The following is a 15,560-nucleotide window of genomic DNA, read 5'->3' as shown; positions in this document are numbered from 1 at the left end:
GGGTACAGAGGGAAAAAAAAAAAAAAAGAAGAAAACGTGTTGTATATGGACTTACCCAGCTGATCCCGAGCAAACAGGGCTGGTGCACCTTCAGAAATGTCATTGTCTGAGAGAAGAAGAAGAAATGCTCAGAAAGGTCAGCTCAAGAGGTAGGTGCAGAGAGCTTGGGTGAAAATGCCTGCTTTAAGCTCACCCTGCACGTGCCTTTCCCCTTGGGGACAGACAGGTGATGGCACGGGCTGCCCAGGGGCTGTGCTATCTCTGACCTTGCAGGTTGTTGAGACCAACAGGATACGGTCCTGAGCAGCCAGGTCAGACCCCCCAGGTCCCCTTCATCACCCTACAAGCCTATGGCACTGCAGCAAGGGCAGGGGATGTGAGCTGCACAGCTCGATATGGGCAGGACTGAGAGATGACTGCTTTGGAAATGGTGGAGGTTTATTTATTTTCCAACATTTCATTCAATAACACAGTGCTGCTGAAGTCCAGAAACTCAATGTAATTTTCAAAAAGAAAAACAAAAAAAATTCTGAGTGTTCATTATTATTATCATTATTATTCTATTCTATTCTATTCTATTCTATTCTATTCTATTCTATTCTATTCTATTCTATTCTATTCTATTCTATTCTATTCTATTCTATTCTATTCTATTCTATTCTATTCTATTCTATCCTATCCTATCCTATCCTATCCTATCCTATCCTATCCTATCCTATCCTATCCTATTCTATTCTATTCTATTTCAGGTTTAACACTCTTGCTCAACACCTGGTCCAGACTAAATAAAAAATAATAATAATAATAATAATAATAAAAACCTTTTAGTCTGGAAACTGTGGACTGCTGCTAGGGGTGATGGAGGAGGTGATGCTGTCCTCAGCAAGGGACAGCTGGTGCTGGCGTGGGGTGATGGGGCTGGGCATGAGCACACGGGGTTGCATCCGCCGAATGTTTGAATGGGAAATAAAAAGCAAATCCCAGCAGCTGGCTGGAAATTAAGTAGAGATTAATTGATGCAGGAAATTGGTCTGTTGGCTATTTCCCATTGCATCTTCCCCAAGTACTTTCCTGGCAATTTCTGGAGAGTCACGCACTTGGGCTGGGAGGTCTGGTGACATGTTGATTTGGGATGAAACCTTAGGTTTCAAAAATTCAGCACTAATCCCTCCTGTCACTGCTAGGAAAGTGTCCCTGGGGACCCATCCTAAATGTTTCCACACAAATATGATTGAAGAGAGAATAAAATCTTTTACCAGCTCTCTTCCTCACTCCTTAACCATGGTCACTGTGGACAGTTAGGGTGGTGACACTTACCATAAGAGGTGTCCTAACTTACCAAAACTTATTTTTTTATTTTTATTTTTATTTTTATTTTTATTTTTATTTTTATTTTTATTTTTATTTTTATTTTTATTTATTTGGCAAAGGGCTATTCGAAGGAATGAAATCAAGCAACAGATCAAGCGTGTTGGTCAAACTGCCAGTGTCTGCAGTTTGGATCAGACCTTTCCCACCTTTACACTGAGCACTACTTGGGCTGGATATAGCCACATAGCACAGTGATGGGCAGCAGCACATCGGGAAGGCTCCCAGCATGGTCACCAGGCAGATTAAAAGCTGCAGTGATGTCCTACCTCCTTTCACACTGGCAAAGGGATGGATCCCAGCACGAGACAACCAGTTGGTTTCATCCAGCTTCCAGTTTTCACCAAGATCCATCTCTGATGTGCAGCATCAAAGCTCTGCTTGTGATGCCTCCTGCAGCTCTCTCTGGGGAATAACCAGAAGATAACACTGAGTGTTAACACTGGCACCTGCTGAGGAGCTTCTCTCAGCAGAGGAAAATGTCTTGTCAATGTTTCAGGCAGAAAGGAAAAGATTAAAAATTTCACGATTCAAGGGGGAATTATCGGACCACGGGGTTTCTGCCAAGCCTCAACTTATCATATTGACAAGTTTGTTGGCTGGGTCAAAAGGCCAGCGATACTTGGACCTTCTCCAATTTCTGTTAATGCCAAGAAGTTCCTAAGCCCTTGCAATATTTCTGGGGATGGAGTTTTATTTCTGAGCAGGATGATGTACTGCGAGGGCATTAGTCATGGCTGGGGTTCACAGCACAAGAAGACAGCAGCTCACATTTTCCCTCCCAGACCCCTTGGACCTGTGCACCCGTGCACTGGGGACATTTCATCCATCTTCCTTTCCCTAAAGCAGGGTTATAGAATTATAGAATGGTTTGGCTTGGAAACGACTTTAAAGCCCATCTATTTCCACCCCCCTGCCATGGGCAGGGACACCTCCCACCAGCCCAGGTTGCCCAAAGCCCCATCCAGCCTGGCCTTGAGCACCTCCAGGGATGGGGCATCCACAGCTTCTCTGGGCAGCCTGGGACAGGGCCTCACCACCCTCCTTATATCCAATCTAAATCTACGCTATTGGAGTATAAAACTATTACCCCTTCCCCTGTTGTTAGAGACCCTATTAAAAAGTCTGTCTTTCTTATAAGCCCCTTTTACCATCACAATTTATAGGAATGCGTTGGAATTTGATTCCATCATGGGCCTGAATTCAGGGTGCTCACGGGAGGAGCAGGTAACGATGGAGGGACAGCATCACAACAGCACCGTTTCTTTAGGAAACCAGGCACAGAAAGAGAAGGATGGGCCCTGTCTCCATAGCCTAGCACCACATATATGGGCCCTATCTCCATGGCCCAGCCCCACCACATGCATGGGCTCCATCTCCGTGGCCTAGCACCACATGTACAGGCGCTGTCTCCATGGCCCAGCCCCACCACCACATCTCCTGTACATGAGTGAATCCCGGCCACCACCCCACCACAGGGAGATGCCACGGGAAGAGGTGGCAGTCCTACAATGCCATGTCAGCCCAACAAGCCAGCCGTGTCCCCATCGGGGTGAATCATGGCTGCACCAGTGCTTCCCTGGCTGGACAGGCCTGTGGGAGGTCACTGCACCCGCTCCCTTGCCCAACACCTTCATTAAGTGGAATTAAATCCTTGTGCGGGTGCCTTTGCTGAGCAGCACACAGAACAGGTCACTGCTGCGTGCAGTGTGATGGGTTTTTTTGATGTTGCAAATTCACCCGAAGCACAATTACGAGGTACTGAAACTCTCAGAGAGTTTGGGTTGAATATGTAATTAGTTTTAGTTGAAAGAGAAGAGAAAACATTCAGAGAGAAGCTGCAAGACTCCATTTTGACATTTTAATAATGAAATATTTTTTTGTTGTTCTTTCAAATGATGTTTTCTGTCTGAGATTGACCTAGTTTGCATTTTCTTTTCTTTTTTTTTTTTCTTTTTTTAAGATATGAAAAGCACTGAATAATCCTAACCAGAACATCTCATGCAATGAAAGGAATAAAAAAATGCAAGAGAAGAAAAGAAACATTCTCCTTTAGGGGGTGACCCAAAACAAAAAGTATTTTCTATTTTTCAGTTCAGCAACTGAAATGAAAAACCTATTATTTGCACAGATCCACTACTGAAAGGCATCTCGTAAACGCGCACTGCTAGCAATTTATTCTTTCCACCTGCCAAGGGACAGGCTTGCTTGCAAGTTCAGTAAAAGTATGAGAGAGAAAGAACTAAAGGGCAATTTATCAACACCGCAGAGAAGATAAAATGGCTTTTCCATATTCACTTGTTTCTTTAACAGAAGAAAAAAGCCAGCTTCCAGACCCCAGCCCTTTGCCTGCTGTCCATCTCTGTTCAGAGTCACATGGACATGAAACAATTCAGACACAAGCCCTGAGTTCCATCAAAGAGAAAATTGCAAATTTACAACTTCTGACTTTACTGATGCATAAAATCTAGTCAGTACAGGAGAAAGGAAAAGTAGGTTGGCATGGAAAGGGACGGACACGGAGCAGAGCCCACCAGCTGTAAGCAATGTTTGTGCAGAGGACTTGCTAAAATGCAAAGGAAAAGAAAGAGGCATCGCTGCTCTGCCTGCTGACTTGTGATTTACACTCTGGCTGCTCAAAGTGCTTGGGCTTATTGCAGTCAATAGCCAGCACGTATTACCTCCATCTTTTAAGAAAAAGACAAGCAAATGTCAGATTTCCAGAGTGCCTCCACTCCTGTGCTCAGTCTCCGTTTAGACCAGGAGAAGCTCATGTTACACACCCACAGCTTCCACCAGTCCTCTAAAAACACAAGATGAGCAAAGACACGACATTCCTGCTATGATACATGATACCTTAATACAATATAAAAAATAATGGAAGGCAGGGTAAGTTAAGACCCCATTTACTTCACAGCCTTCATTATGCTTCAGCTAACACCCACACAGATCACAAAGCACTCTCCCTTTTCATCTTGACCTATAAAGCTCTTCCACACTGCGGAATAAAATAGCATAACACTGGAATACTGATTTCAGCAATATTTTACCACCTCTCTGATCTGTAAGAAATGGCTGGCAGAGGACAAGCCTTGTTCAAGCTCCTCATTGGGAACATTTCTGGTTTAAAACAATCTGCCACACAGCACCTCTGGGCACCCAGCAGCTGCGCTGGGAAATTTTTTTTCAGTATCATGAACTGCAGAGTTCACATTGCCAGACCAGGAGGAATATAAAAGTTAATGACTTGAGACTAACCCAGATAGACAACTGATTACAGTGTCAAACCCTAAACACTCCAGCAAGCAGGGCTGAAGATGGACGACAAGAAGAAGCTGGCAGCTCACACCCAAGCACTGCCCGCGAAACGTGCTTCGTCCTCACAGCTCATCAAAACAGCATGTACTGACTGGACATGAGCTGTTGCATGAAGGATCTCCAATTTCTCAGAGCTACTCTATCTCCTTGCTCACTGTTCAACTCCAGAGCTGTTGAACAGGCTGTAGCAGCAACCACCTACTTGATAGGAGGGGAAAAAACAGTGACATCTTCCAGGAGCCACAGACTGGAGGTGGTTTCCATGGTCAAGCTAAGTATTTCTGGTCCTTCTTTCTTCCACAAGGAGTATCAAGCTGATACTGCCTTGGCCCCTATGGGGGGCCATATCACAGAATCCCAGAATGGTTGAGGTTAGAAAAGACCTCTGGGTCTATCTGGTCCAACCCCTGCTCAAGCAGGGACAGCCAGAGCAGGCTGCCCAGCACCATGTCCAGGTGGATTTGAAGATCCCAAGGAGGAGACTCCACAACCTCTCTGGGCAGTCTGTGCCTGGGCTCCGTCACCCACCCAGCGCAGAAGTGGTGCCCAGTGGTCAGAGGGAGCCTCCTGTGCTCCAGTTTGTGCCCATGGCCTCCTGTCCTGGCACTGGGCACCACTGACAAGAGCCTGGCCCCATCCTCTGTGCTCCCTCCCTTCAGGTGTTGACAGACACTGCTGAGATCCCCCTGAGCCTCCTCTTCTCCATCCTGAGCAGCCCCAGCTCTCAGCCTCTCCTTACAGCAGAGGTGCTCCAGGCCCTTCATCATCTTCATGGACCATGGCAAGGGCCAAGCCAAAGCAACTTGGGAGAGTGGAACATGGGAGAGAAATCTCAATTTCTGCTCATGTTGCAACCCCCCCAGCAGGGGCTGGACATTTCTAGTGCACTTTTCCAGCAAGAAAGAGCACCAATCCTAGCCTTGCAATATGTCGGATTTGGGATGGACATTGGCCATGGCAAGGGGATGAGGTGGGCAGCCAAGGCAGGACTGAGGCAAGCAGCAGGGGCTGAACAAGGGCACTTGGTCTGGCTGGAGAAGAGGGAGAGAGCTTGGGCAGGTTGCTGCATTTCACCTCCCACTGCACCACCTTACTGCCCTGAACACTCTCCTTTAAGTAGTCCAAAAGGTGACTAATGAGCAGTTTGTTAATGCCATCATTCAAAAAGCTCTATTTGTAGCTGGTCTTAATGAGTTTTATTTTTTAAAGCGGTGTGTTTCAGCCAACTGGCACAGAGCGTGATCGCAAGTTAATTACATGACCTCATGGTAGTTATCTCAAACTAATACATCATTAATCTGATCTTACGACAGCTACAGGAGAACCCCAGAGCCAAGAAGCACTTGCAGGCTCCCCAGTCCCTAGGACAGAAGCCCTTTTCATAAAAGCTGAGGGTTTACATACAGCAGACACGTCAGGACAGGCTCCTCCGCAAGTTGTATTGCTCCCCTTGCCTCAACAAAAGAAAGAAATGAAAAGGGAAAAAAAAAAAAAAAGAAAAAAAAAAAGAAAAAAAAAAACAGAAGCCATGAAACACATCTCCTCCAAAATAATCCTTTCCCAAAAGAGCAACCACCATGGAAGCAAGCAGGTGGGCTCCCAGCATCACAAGGGGACATTGGGTTGTCTCTGGTGCATGATCCTCTTGGAGGACCTGGCCCAGGCTGGTATCAGAGGAGGTATTCACAGGTCTCAAGTCACCTGTACTGATAGGGAAGTCACCTGTACTGATAGGGACAGGAGCTCAAAGCTCTGCTATGTCCCTTTGGGTATGGAGTAAATGTGGAAAACAAATCAGTAACTACACGGCTATTTACATGCCATGATTTCAATGGAATAGCCCATCCCTATCTGGGTACACGCATCTACATAGATATTCAGTAACAATAGCTTGCAAAGCTTTAAAGATCTTGTCTTTAAGGTCAGCCAAGCTCTTACTCCCACTCCTGAGCAAGGACCCCCCAGGAATGGCCCCAAAGAACCCATGGGGATGCCCACAGCCTCTCCCAGCACTGACTGCCCCTTCAGTAAAACCCATTTGGGGTTTTGGTCAACCCAGGTTTTGGGTGGTTTTAAGGTCCTCCGAGTTACTGCAGGGAATAATAACATTTCTTTTACTTTTCTGTTTTCTTCCAAATTCAGTAGATTAAACTGTAATGCAGTGATTCAGATGTTAAACCACTTAACTCAAAGACAGTGTCTCCTTTTGTGTCTTCCACAGACCTGCCTGTGCTAAAACAATGCTACCAAGCACCACCACACCTCATTTTTTGCCACTTATCTTCACCGGGGATTAGCTGCCAGGTTGTTTTACCTGTAACAATCACTTATCTAGTTAAGAGATGATAATTTCTCCATGCTGTTTGTTTTTTTTGCATCCAGATTTCACCTCCCTGCTCCAGTCTCAGTTTGTGCACGATCTCTCAAGAAACAGTAAAATGCAAATGGTAAATCTTACCTCACAAAATGTCCGTGATTTCTCCAGCAACAAAAAGAGCCTGTGCCTCAGTGCTGCAAGACCAAGCTTTCTTTCTCAGGGAGGTGTTTGTCCTTCGTTAGGAAAGGGCTCCACAAAAACTATGCAGCCATTGCCTGGACTTGCTTCGGGTTGTGTGGGTAAGTCACGGGAATTCAGCTGCTCTTGTGTGTTCAAAGAGCTTCAAAATACTCTAACCCACCTATCGGCATTATGGTTTCCGCAACTATGTGAAGTATGCATTTGTCTTCCTGAGTCATGTAATTATCTTGGGGAAAGTAAAGCCACGGAAGTGCAACGGAGGGGAAAAACACGGACTGGCCACTTGAATTCCTCGAAGGTCAGCAGCGACCCAGCAAGAAGATCACCTCCAAAAGGTGACAATGGCATGAAGGAGACTTTGCTCATTCCTATGCAACAAACATGGATCTAACAGAGGTGTGGGGCTGTTTGCTTCCACGCCTGCCTTTCCCCATACTAGAGGTGCCAAGGAGAAGCAGCAGCACCTTCTTGAAAGCAGACAGGGTGCTAGGGGAGCTGGCGTGAAGCTTGGTGGATTGCACAGGTTACAGCATGGCCTCTGGCCAAGGGGAAATGTAGTGGGATGATTCCCGGATGACTGACGGGGAATGGAGACTGAGTCATCAGTGATATGAACTGAAAAAATGATCTGAGGCATCGGTGTCTGGGCTAGTTCCATCTTGATACGGGTGGTGGGTGGCTTCCTGCATTTTCTGTTGAGTCAAAAGCACCTGGGGAAAGGTGACAGCAGCAAAGGAATTTGTGCTATGATCAAATGCCACCTCAGGCAGTCCCAGAAGAGGAATAGATACCATGAGAGAACAAGGTACCACAGAGGTGAGCTTCCCAGAAAAGGCCCTTGTGCCAAGCATGAGAAAATGGTGAGCAAAGAGTGAAGGGGTCCTTGATTACACCATCTTTTTGCAGGGAAGAATATGGGCTTACCATGGAGCACATAGCTCCAGCAGATGCTGACACATGGCAACAATGAAGTAGATTTGCAATTTTTCCCAGATGTTTAATAATGAAGACATCTCAGCAGTGAAGCTCCAGATCACTCCAATTCACTCAGGAAAACAGCCAGCTCTCTTGAGCAAGCCCACGTACCTGAGACAGTTGTGAATAGATCTTAGGTTTTGGTCCATCTCCCAGAAGACCAAGCCCATCCATCATTTTCTTTGGCAGTGTATGGAGGTGATTTCAAAGTTATGAGCTCAGCCATGAGGCACTTCCAGCCACCAGGTTAAACAGAAAATCTCAGACTTGGGAAGCCAACAGCTCCCTCTCCTACGGTGCTCCAAGCACCCATGTGGGGTGAAGACATAGAGAAATGTGCTGCACAGGCTCTGAGCCTTTGTGAATCGAGAAGAGCCCTGGTGCTGGGATATCCTGAGGATGTCCAGGCTCACCCATACAGTGCTGAAGCTTCCCCACTGATCCCCAGGGTGCTGGTGACCCAGAACCTGCCCTGAGGATGGGGAAGCCCCAATGTGCTGACTCTGTACTGGGAGACACTGGGAGAAACCTCACTGCTTGGGCACAAGCGAGCCATCAGAAGCTCAGTATTCACAGCAGAAGTTTTGGATTATGCTTGTTGTTTTTTTTTTTTTTTTTAAAAAAAAAAGGAAAAAAAGAATTGAAATCCTACATAGCAGACTTGTAATTACAGAGGCACAGTGAGTCACCAGTTCTCCTGTAGGTTTACAGCAGGCTGCACCAATCTGCCTTGCAGGCAAACGAAGCAAGCACCTGCAGCCCAAATCCAGCTCTTCCTGGTGGGAAGGGGAGAGGTGTTGAGGAGCTGTCCCTGCACGGCATTGTGCCTGCGGAGCTGGGATTGCCCATGAAGGAGCGGCTCTGCCCTCCTCCCAGCCCATGCTGGAGAGGGGATTCACGCTGGGTGTCACCAGCCTTTATGCTCCTTCTCCAGCCTCTTCTCCTGAGCCTTGGGTGAGTTAATCCATTCGGCATCAACAGTGCTGAGGTCCCAACCTCATGCCTCCACCTGCCCTCGGTCTGTAAGTATTCCCTGCACAGACAGAGGTGTGTGAGGTACCCTTTGTGTATTAAATAATGAGGTCTCCTTCTCAAGATTTCTGCCTCTTAATTACAAATAACTCCCTGGTGAAGCACAAGAGCAGACTGAGGAAGCTCCTCTACCCCAAAACCTAAAGTGAACCCTTCGATGTAACTGCAGTGTGTCTCAGGCGGGGTCTCTGCTGTCAGATGGGAAGTGCTAGAGCTTTTTGTTTAAGCTGCATTGTTTTTCAGAGAACTGAGTTAGAAGTAAACCTGTAACAGCGCTGCCTCCAGAGGAAGCTTCTTTGGGGGATGTCACTGTGCTAAAAATAAAAATAATAAAATACTAAAAAAAATCCAGAGCTCTGCAGGGAAAAATAAAAAGGGAATCCAAACAGCATGACACTGAGCGGTTTCTCTGGGATCTGAAAGGAGCCAGGTTATTAAAGTGGTGATGCTTTGGTGACTCTGGGAGGAATTGTGTCAAAAACAGACCCCTGCTTGCTGGTCCATGTGAAGGGTGCTTGTCCTTCCACCCTCACCTGGCTGCATACACAGGGTGCGTGACCCTGCACCTGGTCTGGCTCCTAATCCATCCTCCTATATTCAAGGTTCACCCAGCTCCCTCCGGCTCCTCCTGCACAGCTCTGACCTTCCCCGGTGCCACGTTTCACCAGCCCAGGACACGCCGGTGCTTGCAGCCGCCGTGCCTCTCCCTGGGGCCTCCCAGAGCCCCAGCTCCTTCTGCCAAACACGCCCAGCACCGCGCCGCTCCCCAGGCTCCTCCGCATGGTGCTGGTGCCTGAGAGGTGCTGGTGCTGGGGGCTCTCCTCACCCTGCACACGGTGTGAGCCCCTGCCTGGAGAAATGTCTGACAGAGGCACAAGTGACTGCTGGTTGACGGTCTCGCATGGGTCACGCGTGGGTTTAGGTATTTAACCCCACGGGTATTTGAAGGGCAGAGCGAGTGGGACCTCATCACGGCAGTGAAAGGCAGGCTTGCTCGTGCCCACCGTGCAAAAGGGAGTGTGAAAGCCCCTGCTGTGGTGATGTGGAGAAGAGAGACAAAGCTCCCTTCTCTTTTCTCTGAGAGAAATGCATGTTGCTGATGCATGTGGGTATGATCTCTGCCCCCTGCGAGGAGAGAAGGAAAAACAGAAACAGTCCATTGTGGCACAGCGACTTCATGTCTTGCTGTTGGGGCCGAAGAAATGCAGCCACCAGCCACTCCTGGGGAGCAGTCTTCATTTCAGCCACAACTTCATTCAGCCTGGCACCATCACCAGTGTCCCAGCACAAAAGGACTTTCATGGTTCCACCTGAAGGCCCAAAAGAAGACCTCGTGCCATGCCTGGGGTATTCGAGCAGCCGGGCTCAGGGAGCAAGGACCTGGGCAGAGGCTACACAAGAAGGTCTGTGTGGGTATTGTGTGGGGAAAGGCCGCCACATTTGTCCTCCAACCCTTCCACAGGCATCATGTATTTGTGCACAAGGACATCGAGGCCCTGGAGTGTGTCCAGAGCAGGGCTGCGAAGCTGGTGAAGGGCCTGGAGCACAAGTCCTGTGAGGAGCTGAGGGAACTGGGGGTGTTCAGTCTACAACTTCCTCGTAAGGGGGTGTCGAGAGGCAGGAGACCTTTTCTCCATTAACACCAGCGACAGGACCCGCGGGAATGGAGTTAAGCTGAGGCAGGGGAAGTTTAGGCTGGACATCAGGAGGGGGTTCTTCACAGAGAGAGTGGTTGCACACTGGAACAGGCTCCCCAGGGAAGTGGTCACTGCACCGAGCCTGACTGAATTTAAGAAGAGATTGGACTGTGCACTTAGTCACATGGTCTGAACTTGGGTAGACCTGTGCGGTGTCAAGAGTTGGACTTGATGATCCTTAAGGGTCCCTTCCAACTCAGGATATTCTATGATTCTATGATTCTATGTGTTTGGGCTGGAGAAGAGGAGGCTCAGGGCAGACCTCATTGCTCTCTGCAGGTACCTGAAAGGAGGTGTGGGGAGCTGGGGGTCGGCCTCTTCTCACAGGTAACCAGTGATAGGACTAGAGGGAATGGCCTCAAGTTGTGCCAGGGGAGGTTCAGGTTGGAAATGAGGAGACATTTCTGCTCAGGAAGAGCAGTCAGGCACTGGGACGGGTTGCCCAGGGAGGTGGTGGAGTCACCGTCCCTGGGGGGGTTCAAGGAGAGCTTGGACGTGGTGCTTGGGGACATGGTTTAGTGGGTGACACTGGTGGTAGGGTGGACCAGATGATCTTGGAGGGCTTTTCCAACCTATTATTTTATGATACAGGGCAAATGGTCTGGCTTGGCACTCTCTGGGGATGAGGAGGGCACACCTGTGAGCCCCACCACTACTGACAAGGGGCTGGCCACCTGTCTCAGATGTGGCCTGGTGGGGGTGAGCCCCTGTCACCGAGCCCAGGCCTCACTCTCTTCAGTTCTCAAGAAGTGGATGCCTTGGCTTTGGTCCACATCAGAACAAAACCAAACACTGAAGTTTCTAAATACCTCATAAAAGAGAAATGCCATTTTCCAGCCAGCTCCACTTGCTGCTTAAGAAAACAAAGCTATCTTCACCAGAAAAGCATCTGCATGGCACTGATATTTTTTCCAGCTAAAATGCGAAGCGTACCAGCTCCATTTCTCCTTTCTCATTTCAAAGGGTTGACTGCCCTTCAGACTTGCACTTCGTGGCAATCAGGGGCTGTTGATTTGAGCACGTTATTTACACCCTCAGCAGGGAACCAAAGTAACAATTATCCCTCCCATGGTCTGGTGATTCACAGGAGACCGACAAGCACGGCGATGCTGTGTAACCGCTATGAGCTATCGGTGAGGAATGACCATAAAGTCTGCTCAGGTTCATTAAGGGAGGGCAGTGTCTAGCAGGACGTGTCCAGATGTATCGTTGAAACTGAGGAGCTGGGTGATTTAATCGTTCCATGAGGTAATACGCAGCTGATTATTACTTGTGTGCATTACGGAAAAAATTAACAGTAATCCGACATCAGTGGGTAACAACTCCTCTAATGGAAACTGCTCCAGGTGTAGGGCAGGGATGGAGCAGCTCCAGGTCAATGACTTGACCAGACCCCAGGCACAACAAAGTGAGTGTATGGGGCTTAGCTTTATCCTTTTACTCTATGATACACAGCAATTCACCTGCACTTCATAATAGCTAAAAAGACACCTGCTTTAACACTAGAAAGGCTGAAAAAAAAAGAAAAAAGAAAAAAAAAAAAAAGCCAATAATCTAAACGATTTTCCTGTGGCTTTACCAGGCTGCTCACTGCAGCAGTCAGTCCTACCCACTTTGGTCCCTGTAGTTCTCTCTTTCAAGCCTGTTTCTGTTCTTGCTGTGACCCCCGCACTGGAAGCACATCTGAGCAAATTGGAGGCACCTTCTGGGGCACAGAACAATCTGATGACTCTTCCCAAAACGATGGTGCAACAGAGGCTGCCTTTCCCTTTCTCTCCTTCCAGTAACCGCTTAGCCCAAGCTCCCCATCACTACAGCTGGAAGAAACCTGCTGGTGCTCCTTGGTTCCCCACATCTCAGTCCTGTCTCTCCTCACCGAGCAGGCAGGGTCCCTGCACACCCACCTTCTGCTCTGTTCTGGGGACAGTGAACCCTACTGGATGTGCATCTTGGGTTATCCTAAAAGCCAGTTAGGCTTTTCTCTGGGATTTTTTTCCAGAAGGACACATCATTACATACACGCCCTGCATGAACTGAAGGAGACATCTACCTCCATGAGCAAACTCTTACAGACCATTCTTGACCATCTGTGGCTTGGGCTGCATCACTGGAGTTTCCACTCTGTTTTATTTTTATTTTTTCCAGACACACAGACCTCCTCACTTTTCCAAGGGGCCAGCAGCGGTCAGGACACATGGAAGCCCCACGGCTGCTCCCTTTCCATGCAAGAGCCATGCCCACCTGATGTATGCACACAAGCAGGTTAGCAGCAGCTCCTGCAGCACCCACTGCCCACAGCAGGCAGAAATGCCTTGATAAAGCATATTTTCCCCTGGAAAATATGGATTCATCCTTCTTTTTTTTCACCTTCTTTTTGGGAACATACCACTTTCAACAAAACCCCTGCCAGGAAAAGTTTCTTAGGCTGGAATTTTTAGTCGATGTGTGGAAAAGCCACCTGGGAGCTGCCAGCAGCTAGCGGACCTCAGATGGCCTGTTTCAAATAAACATCCCCGATCCAAGCTTCCCACATCATTAACCCCTTGGTTATTATCTAGGGCTCTGTGTCTTGTTCCAACAATATCAATAAATCAAAAAATATAAAGATGAGGCTTGGTCCTCCTGCAAAGTAGGAAAAAAAATTAAAAAAATAAGGCCGAAGAAACATTTCTCCCCAGCCACAGCTCAGGCTGTTTGCTTTCCAGGCAATGGTCTCCATGTCTTTCCCATGATCTCTGCATGCCCCAAGCTGAGATCCCACCATCCACACCGTGACTGCGCTCCAGGAGACGTGAAGGGCTACAAGCTACAGCAGGAATTTAACAACCCGAAGCCAAACCAAAATGCAGAGGTGATGTTTGTCCTGTGCTGCCTTGGCTCAAGCCTTCTGCCCACCCACATCCTGTCCTGCCTTCATGCATCCCCATGCAGTAAAATGCCACATGTGGCTGTGACCGACCTTTCCCTGATAGCACCAAAAAAATCCATTCCCACAAATGGCAAATCTCTTCCAAATACCTTCAAGCCAAAACTCCCGTCCCTCTCAGCTTGTCACGGTCCCCACTTCCTCTGAACTGATGGGGAAAGCCCTTTACACCACAGTCTGTCTTCTAGTAAACATCTGTCCAGCTGCAAGCTCCCTCAAAAGAGCAGGATGAATGGAGAGAGGGCTGATGAGAGGAGACATGCCACTAGGGTCAGTAAATTCCCAAACCAGACCCTTTTTCCTAGAAAAACCTTTCTGGGTGACAGCTCATGTGGCAACTCACGGAGTTTGGTGGGAGCGTGTCCTCCATGCCTCAACCATCCCGTATGCTGCCTCCCGGGGGCAGGAAAGGAAGGAGGGAGCAGGTGGGAGGCTGACCAAGGTGGCTGGACCCTTTCAAATACTTTTTGTGAGATGAGCCATTCATTTCCCTTGTTCTCCTTACAGGCACCCAAAGTGAAAAGCCATCTCCATCCCCATCCAATGTTTTCTTCTGAATGGAGCTTTTCTCTTCTTCCCTGTGTAGTTTTAATGACAACCCCACCCCGCTCAAAAAAAAAAAAAAAAAAAAAAAAAATTAAAAAAATCAATATACATTTAAATCCAGACCAAAGTGGGTTTTCTTTCCCCTGCCAATGTGTCAGTTCGGAAGCCAAAGCAAACACAGCTGCCCTCGCACCCAGGCACTGCTGGAGCAATAAATAACAGGGCTGCCCCCAGCCTACCTCGAGAGGTCCCTCCTTGTCCCACTGGCCGCCTCCAGCTCTCCTGCTGCGAGTTTGCCCCAGCTGTGGCGTTGCTGCCCCTGCACAGGACAGCTCAGGGGGCTGTGCTATGGGAATGGGCACCAGGAGGCATGGTCTGGGTTGAGATTCAGCCCTCTGTGTCCAGGGAGTTATTCCTGGCTCCCGGCGGGGTGTGTGGGGGCAGAGCTCAGTTCAGGGAGCTAACACGAGCCTTTGACATCAGCAGTTAAATTTAGGATTAACACAGTCCTAAAATGGTCCAGAGGGAAGCTGGCAGGAGAGACGCAGCTCCCTGCCACCACCTCCAACCCGATACACAAGCCAAGTGTGCCTGTATCAGCCGCATTGCTACGCTGCTCATCCCTTCAGGAGGAGCAGCTTCCAGCCCCTGGCTCCTGAATCCATCGCATCCCCAGATGAAGCCCTAAAGTTGGCTTGTACAGTTTATGGTCTCCTTTCTTGGACACTTATTTCTCCTAATTTCTTTGACAATTCCTGGAAATTCCTCTCTGTTCATCATGTGAACAACATCCCAAGGCACCACCGAGACAACACCCTCAAATTTTCATGTATCTTCATTATGGACACCAAAGGGTTCCACCTTTGGCACAACCAGCAGCAGCAGCCCTCTGTTTCTGAGTACACCTTGCTCAAATAACTGCTGCATTTTTCTGCAGTCAAATGGCACTGCATAACGAAGACCAGGGCATTCAGGGTGTGAGGAAAGAGCCCTCTTCGTTCCTGTAGGCTCAGCTCTGCAGCCACCACACAGCCGGCGACACAGCAGCCATGGGAAGCAGCTATTTGCAAGCCAGCTGGTGAGAAACAAGATAACCAATAATTGCTTCCTTAGAACTTGTTCCCAAAACCCAAAAGGTGGTAGAGCCAAGCAGGTTGGTGGTCCCCATGTCCTGCTTCTT

The 15,560-nt window shown here is 48.4% G+C and overlaps 1 protein-coding gene across 2 annotated transcripts in view; it reads right to left on the bottom strand.

The window, feature by feature from the left end:
* The window catches only part of AMOTL1 (angiomotin like 1), a 73,657-nt gene extending 58,915 nt beyond the window's left edge, over positions 1-14,742 (bottom strand). The window contains exons 1-3 of one of the 2 annotated variants that reach the window (XM_068669475.1): positions 14,620-14,742; positions 1,638-1,773; positions 56-106 (exon numbers count right to left, since the gene is read on the bottom strand). In XM_068669475.1, coding sequence (XP_068525576.1) covers positions 56-106; positions 1,638-1,722 — 136 coding nt within the window. In that variant the 5' untranslated portion in view covers positions 1,723-1,773; positions 14,620-14,742. Of the gene's footprint in view, positions 1-55; positions 107-1,637; positions 1,774-7,144; positions 7,279-14,619 lie in introns of those variants that run through there. The other variant, XM_068669482.1, reaches the window with a different exon arrangement.
* Between the last annotated feature and the right edge of the window lie 818 nt (positions 14,743-15,560).

Source organism: Anas acuta, chromosome 1 (assembly GCF_963932015.1).
Source record: "Anas acuta chromosome 1, bAnaAcu1.1, whole genome shotgun sequence".
In the NCBI taxonomy this organism is placed as follows: domain Eukaryota; kingdom Metazoa; phylum Chordata; class Aves; order Anseriformes; family Anatidae; genus Anas; species Anas acuta.
This window is presented reverse-complemented; position numbering and strand designations above follow the sequence as displayed.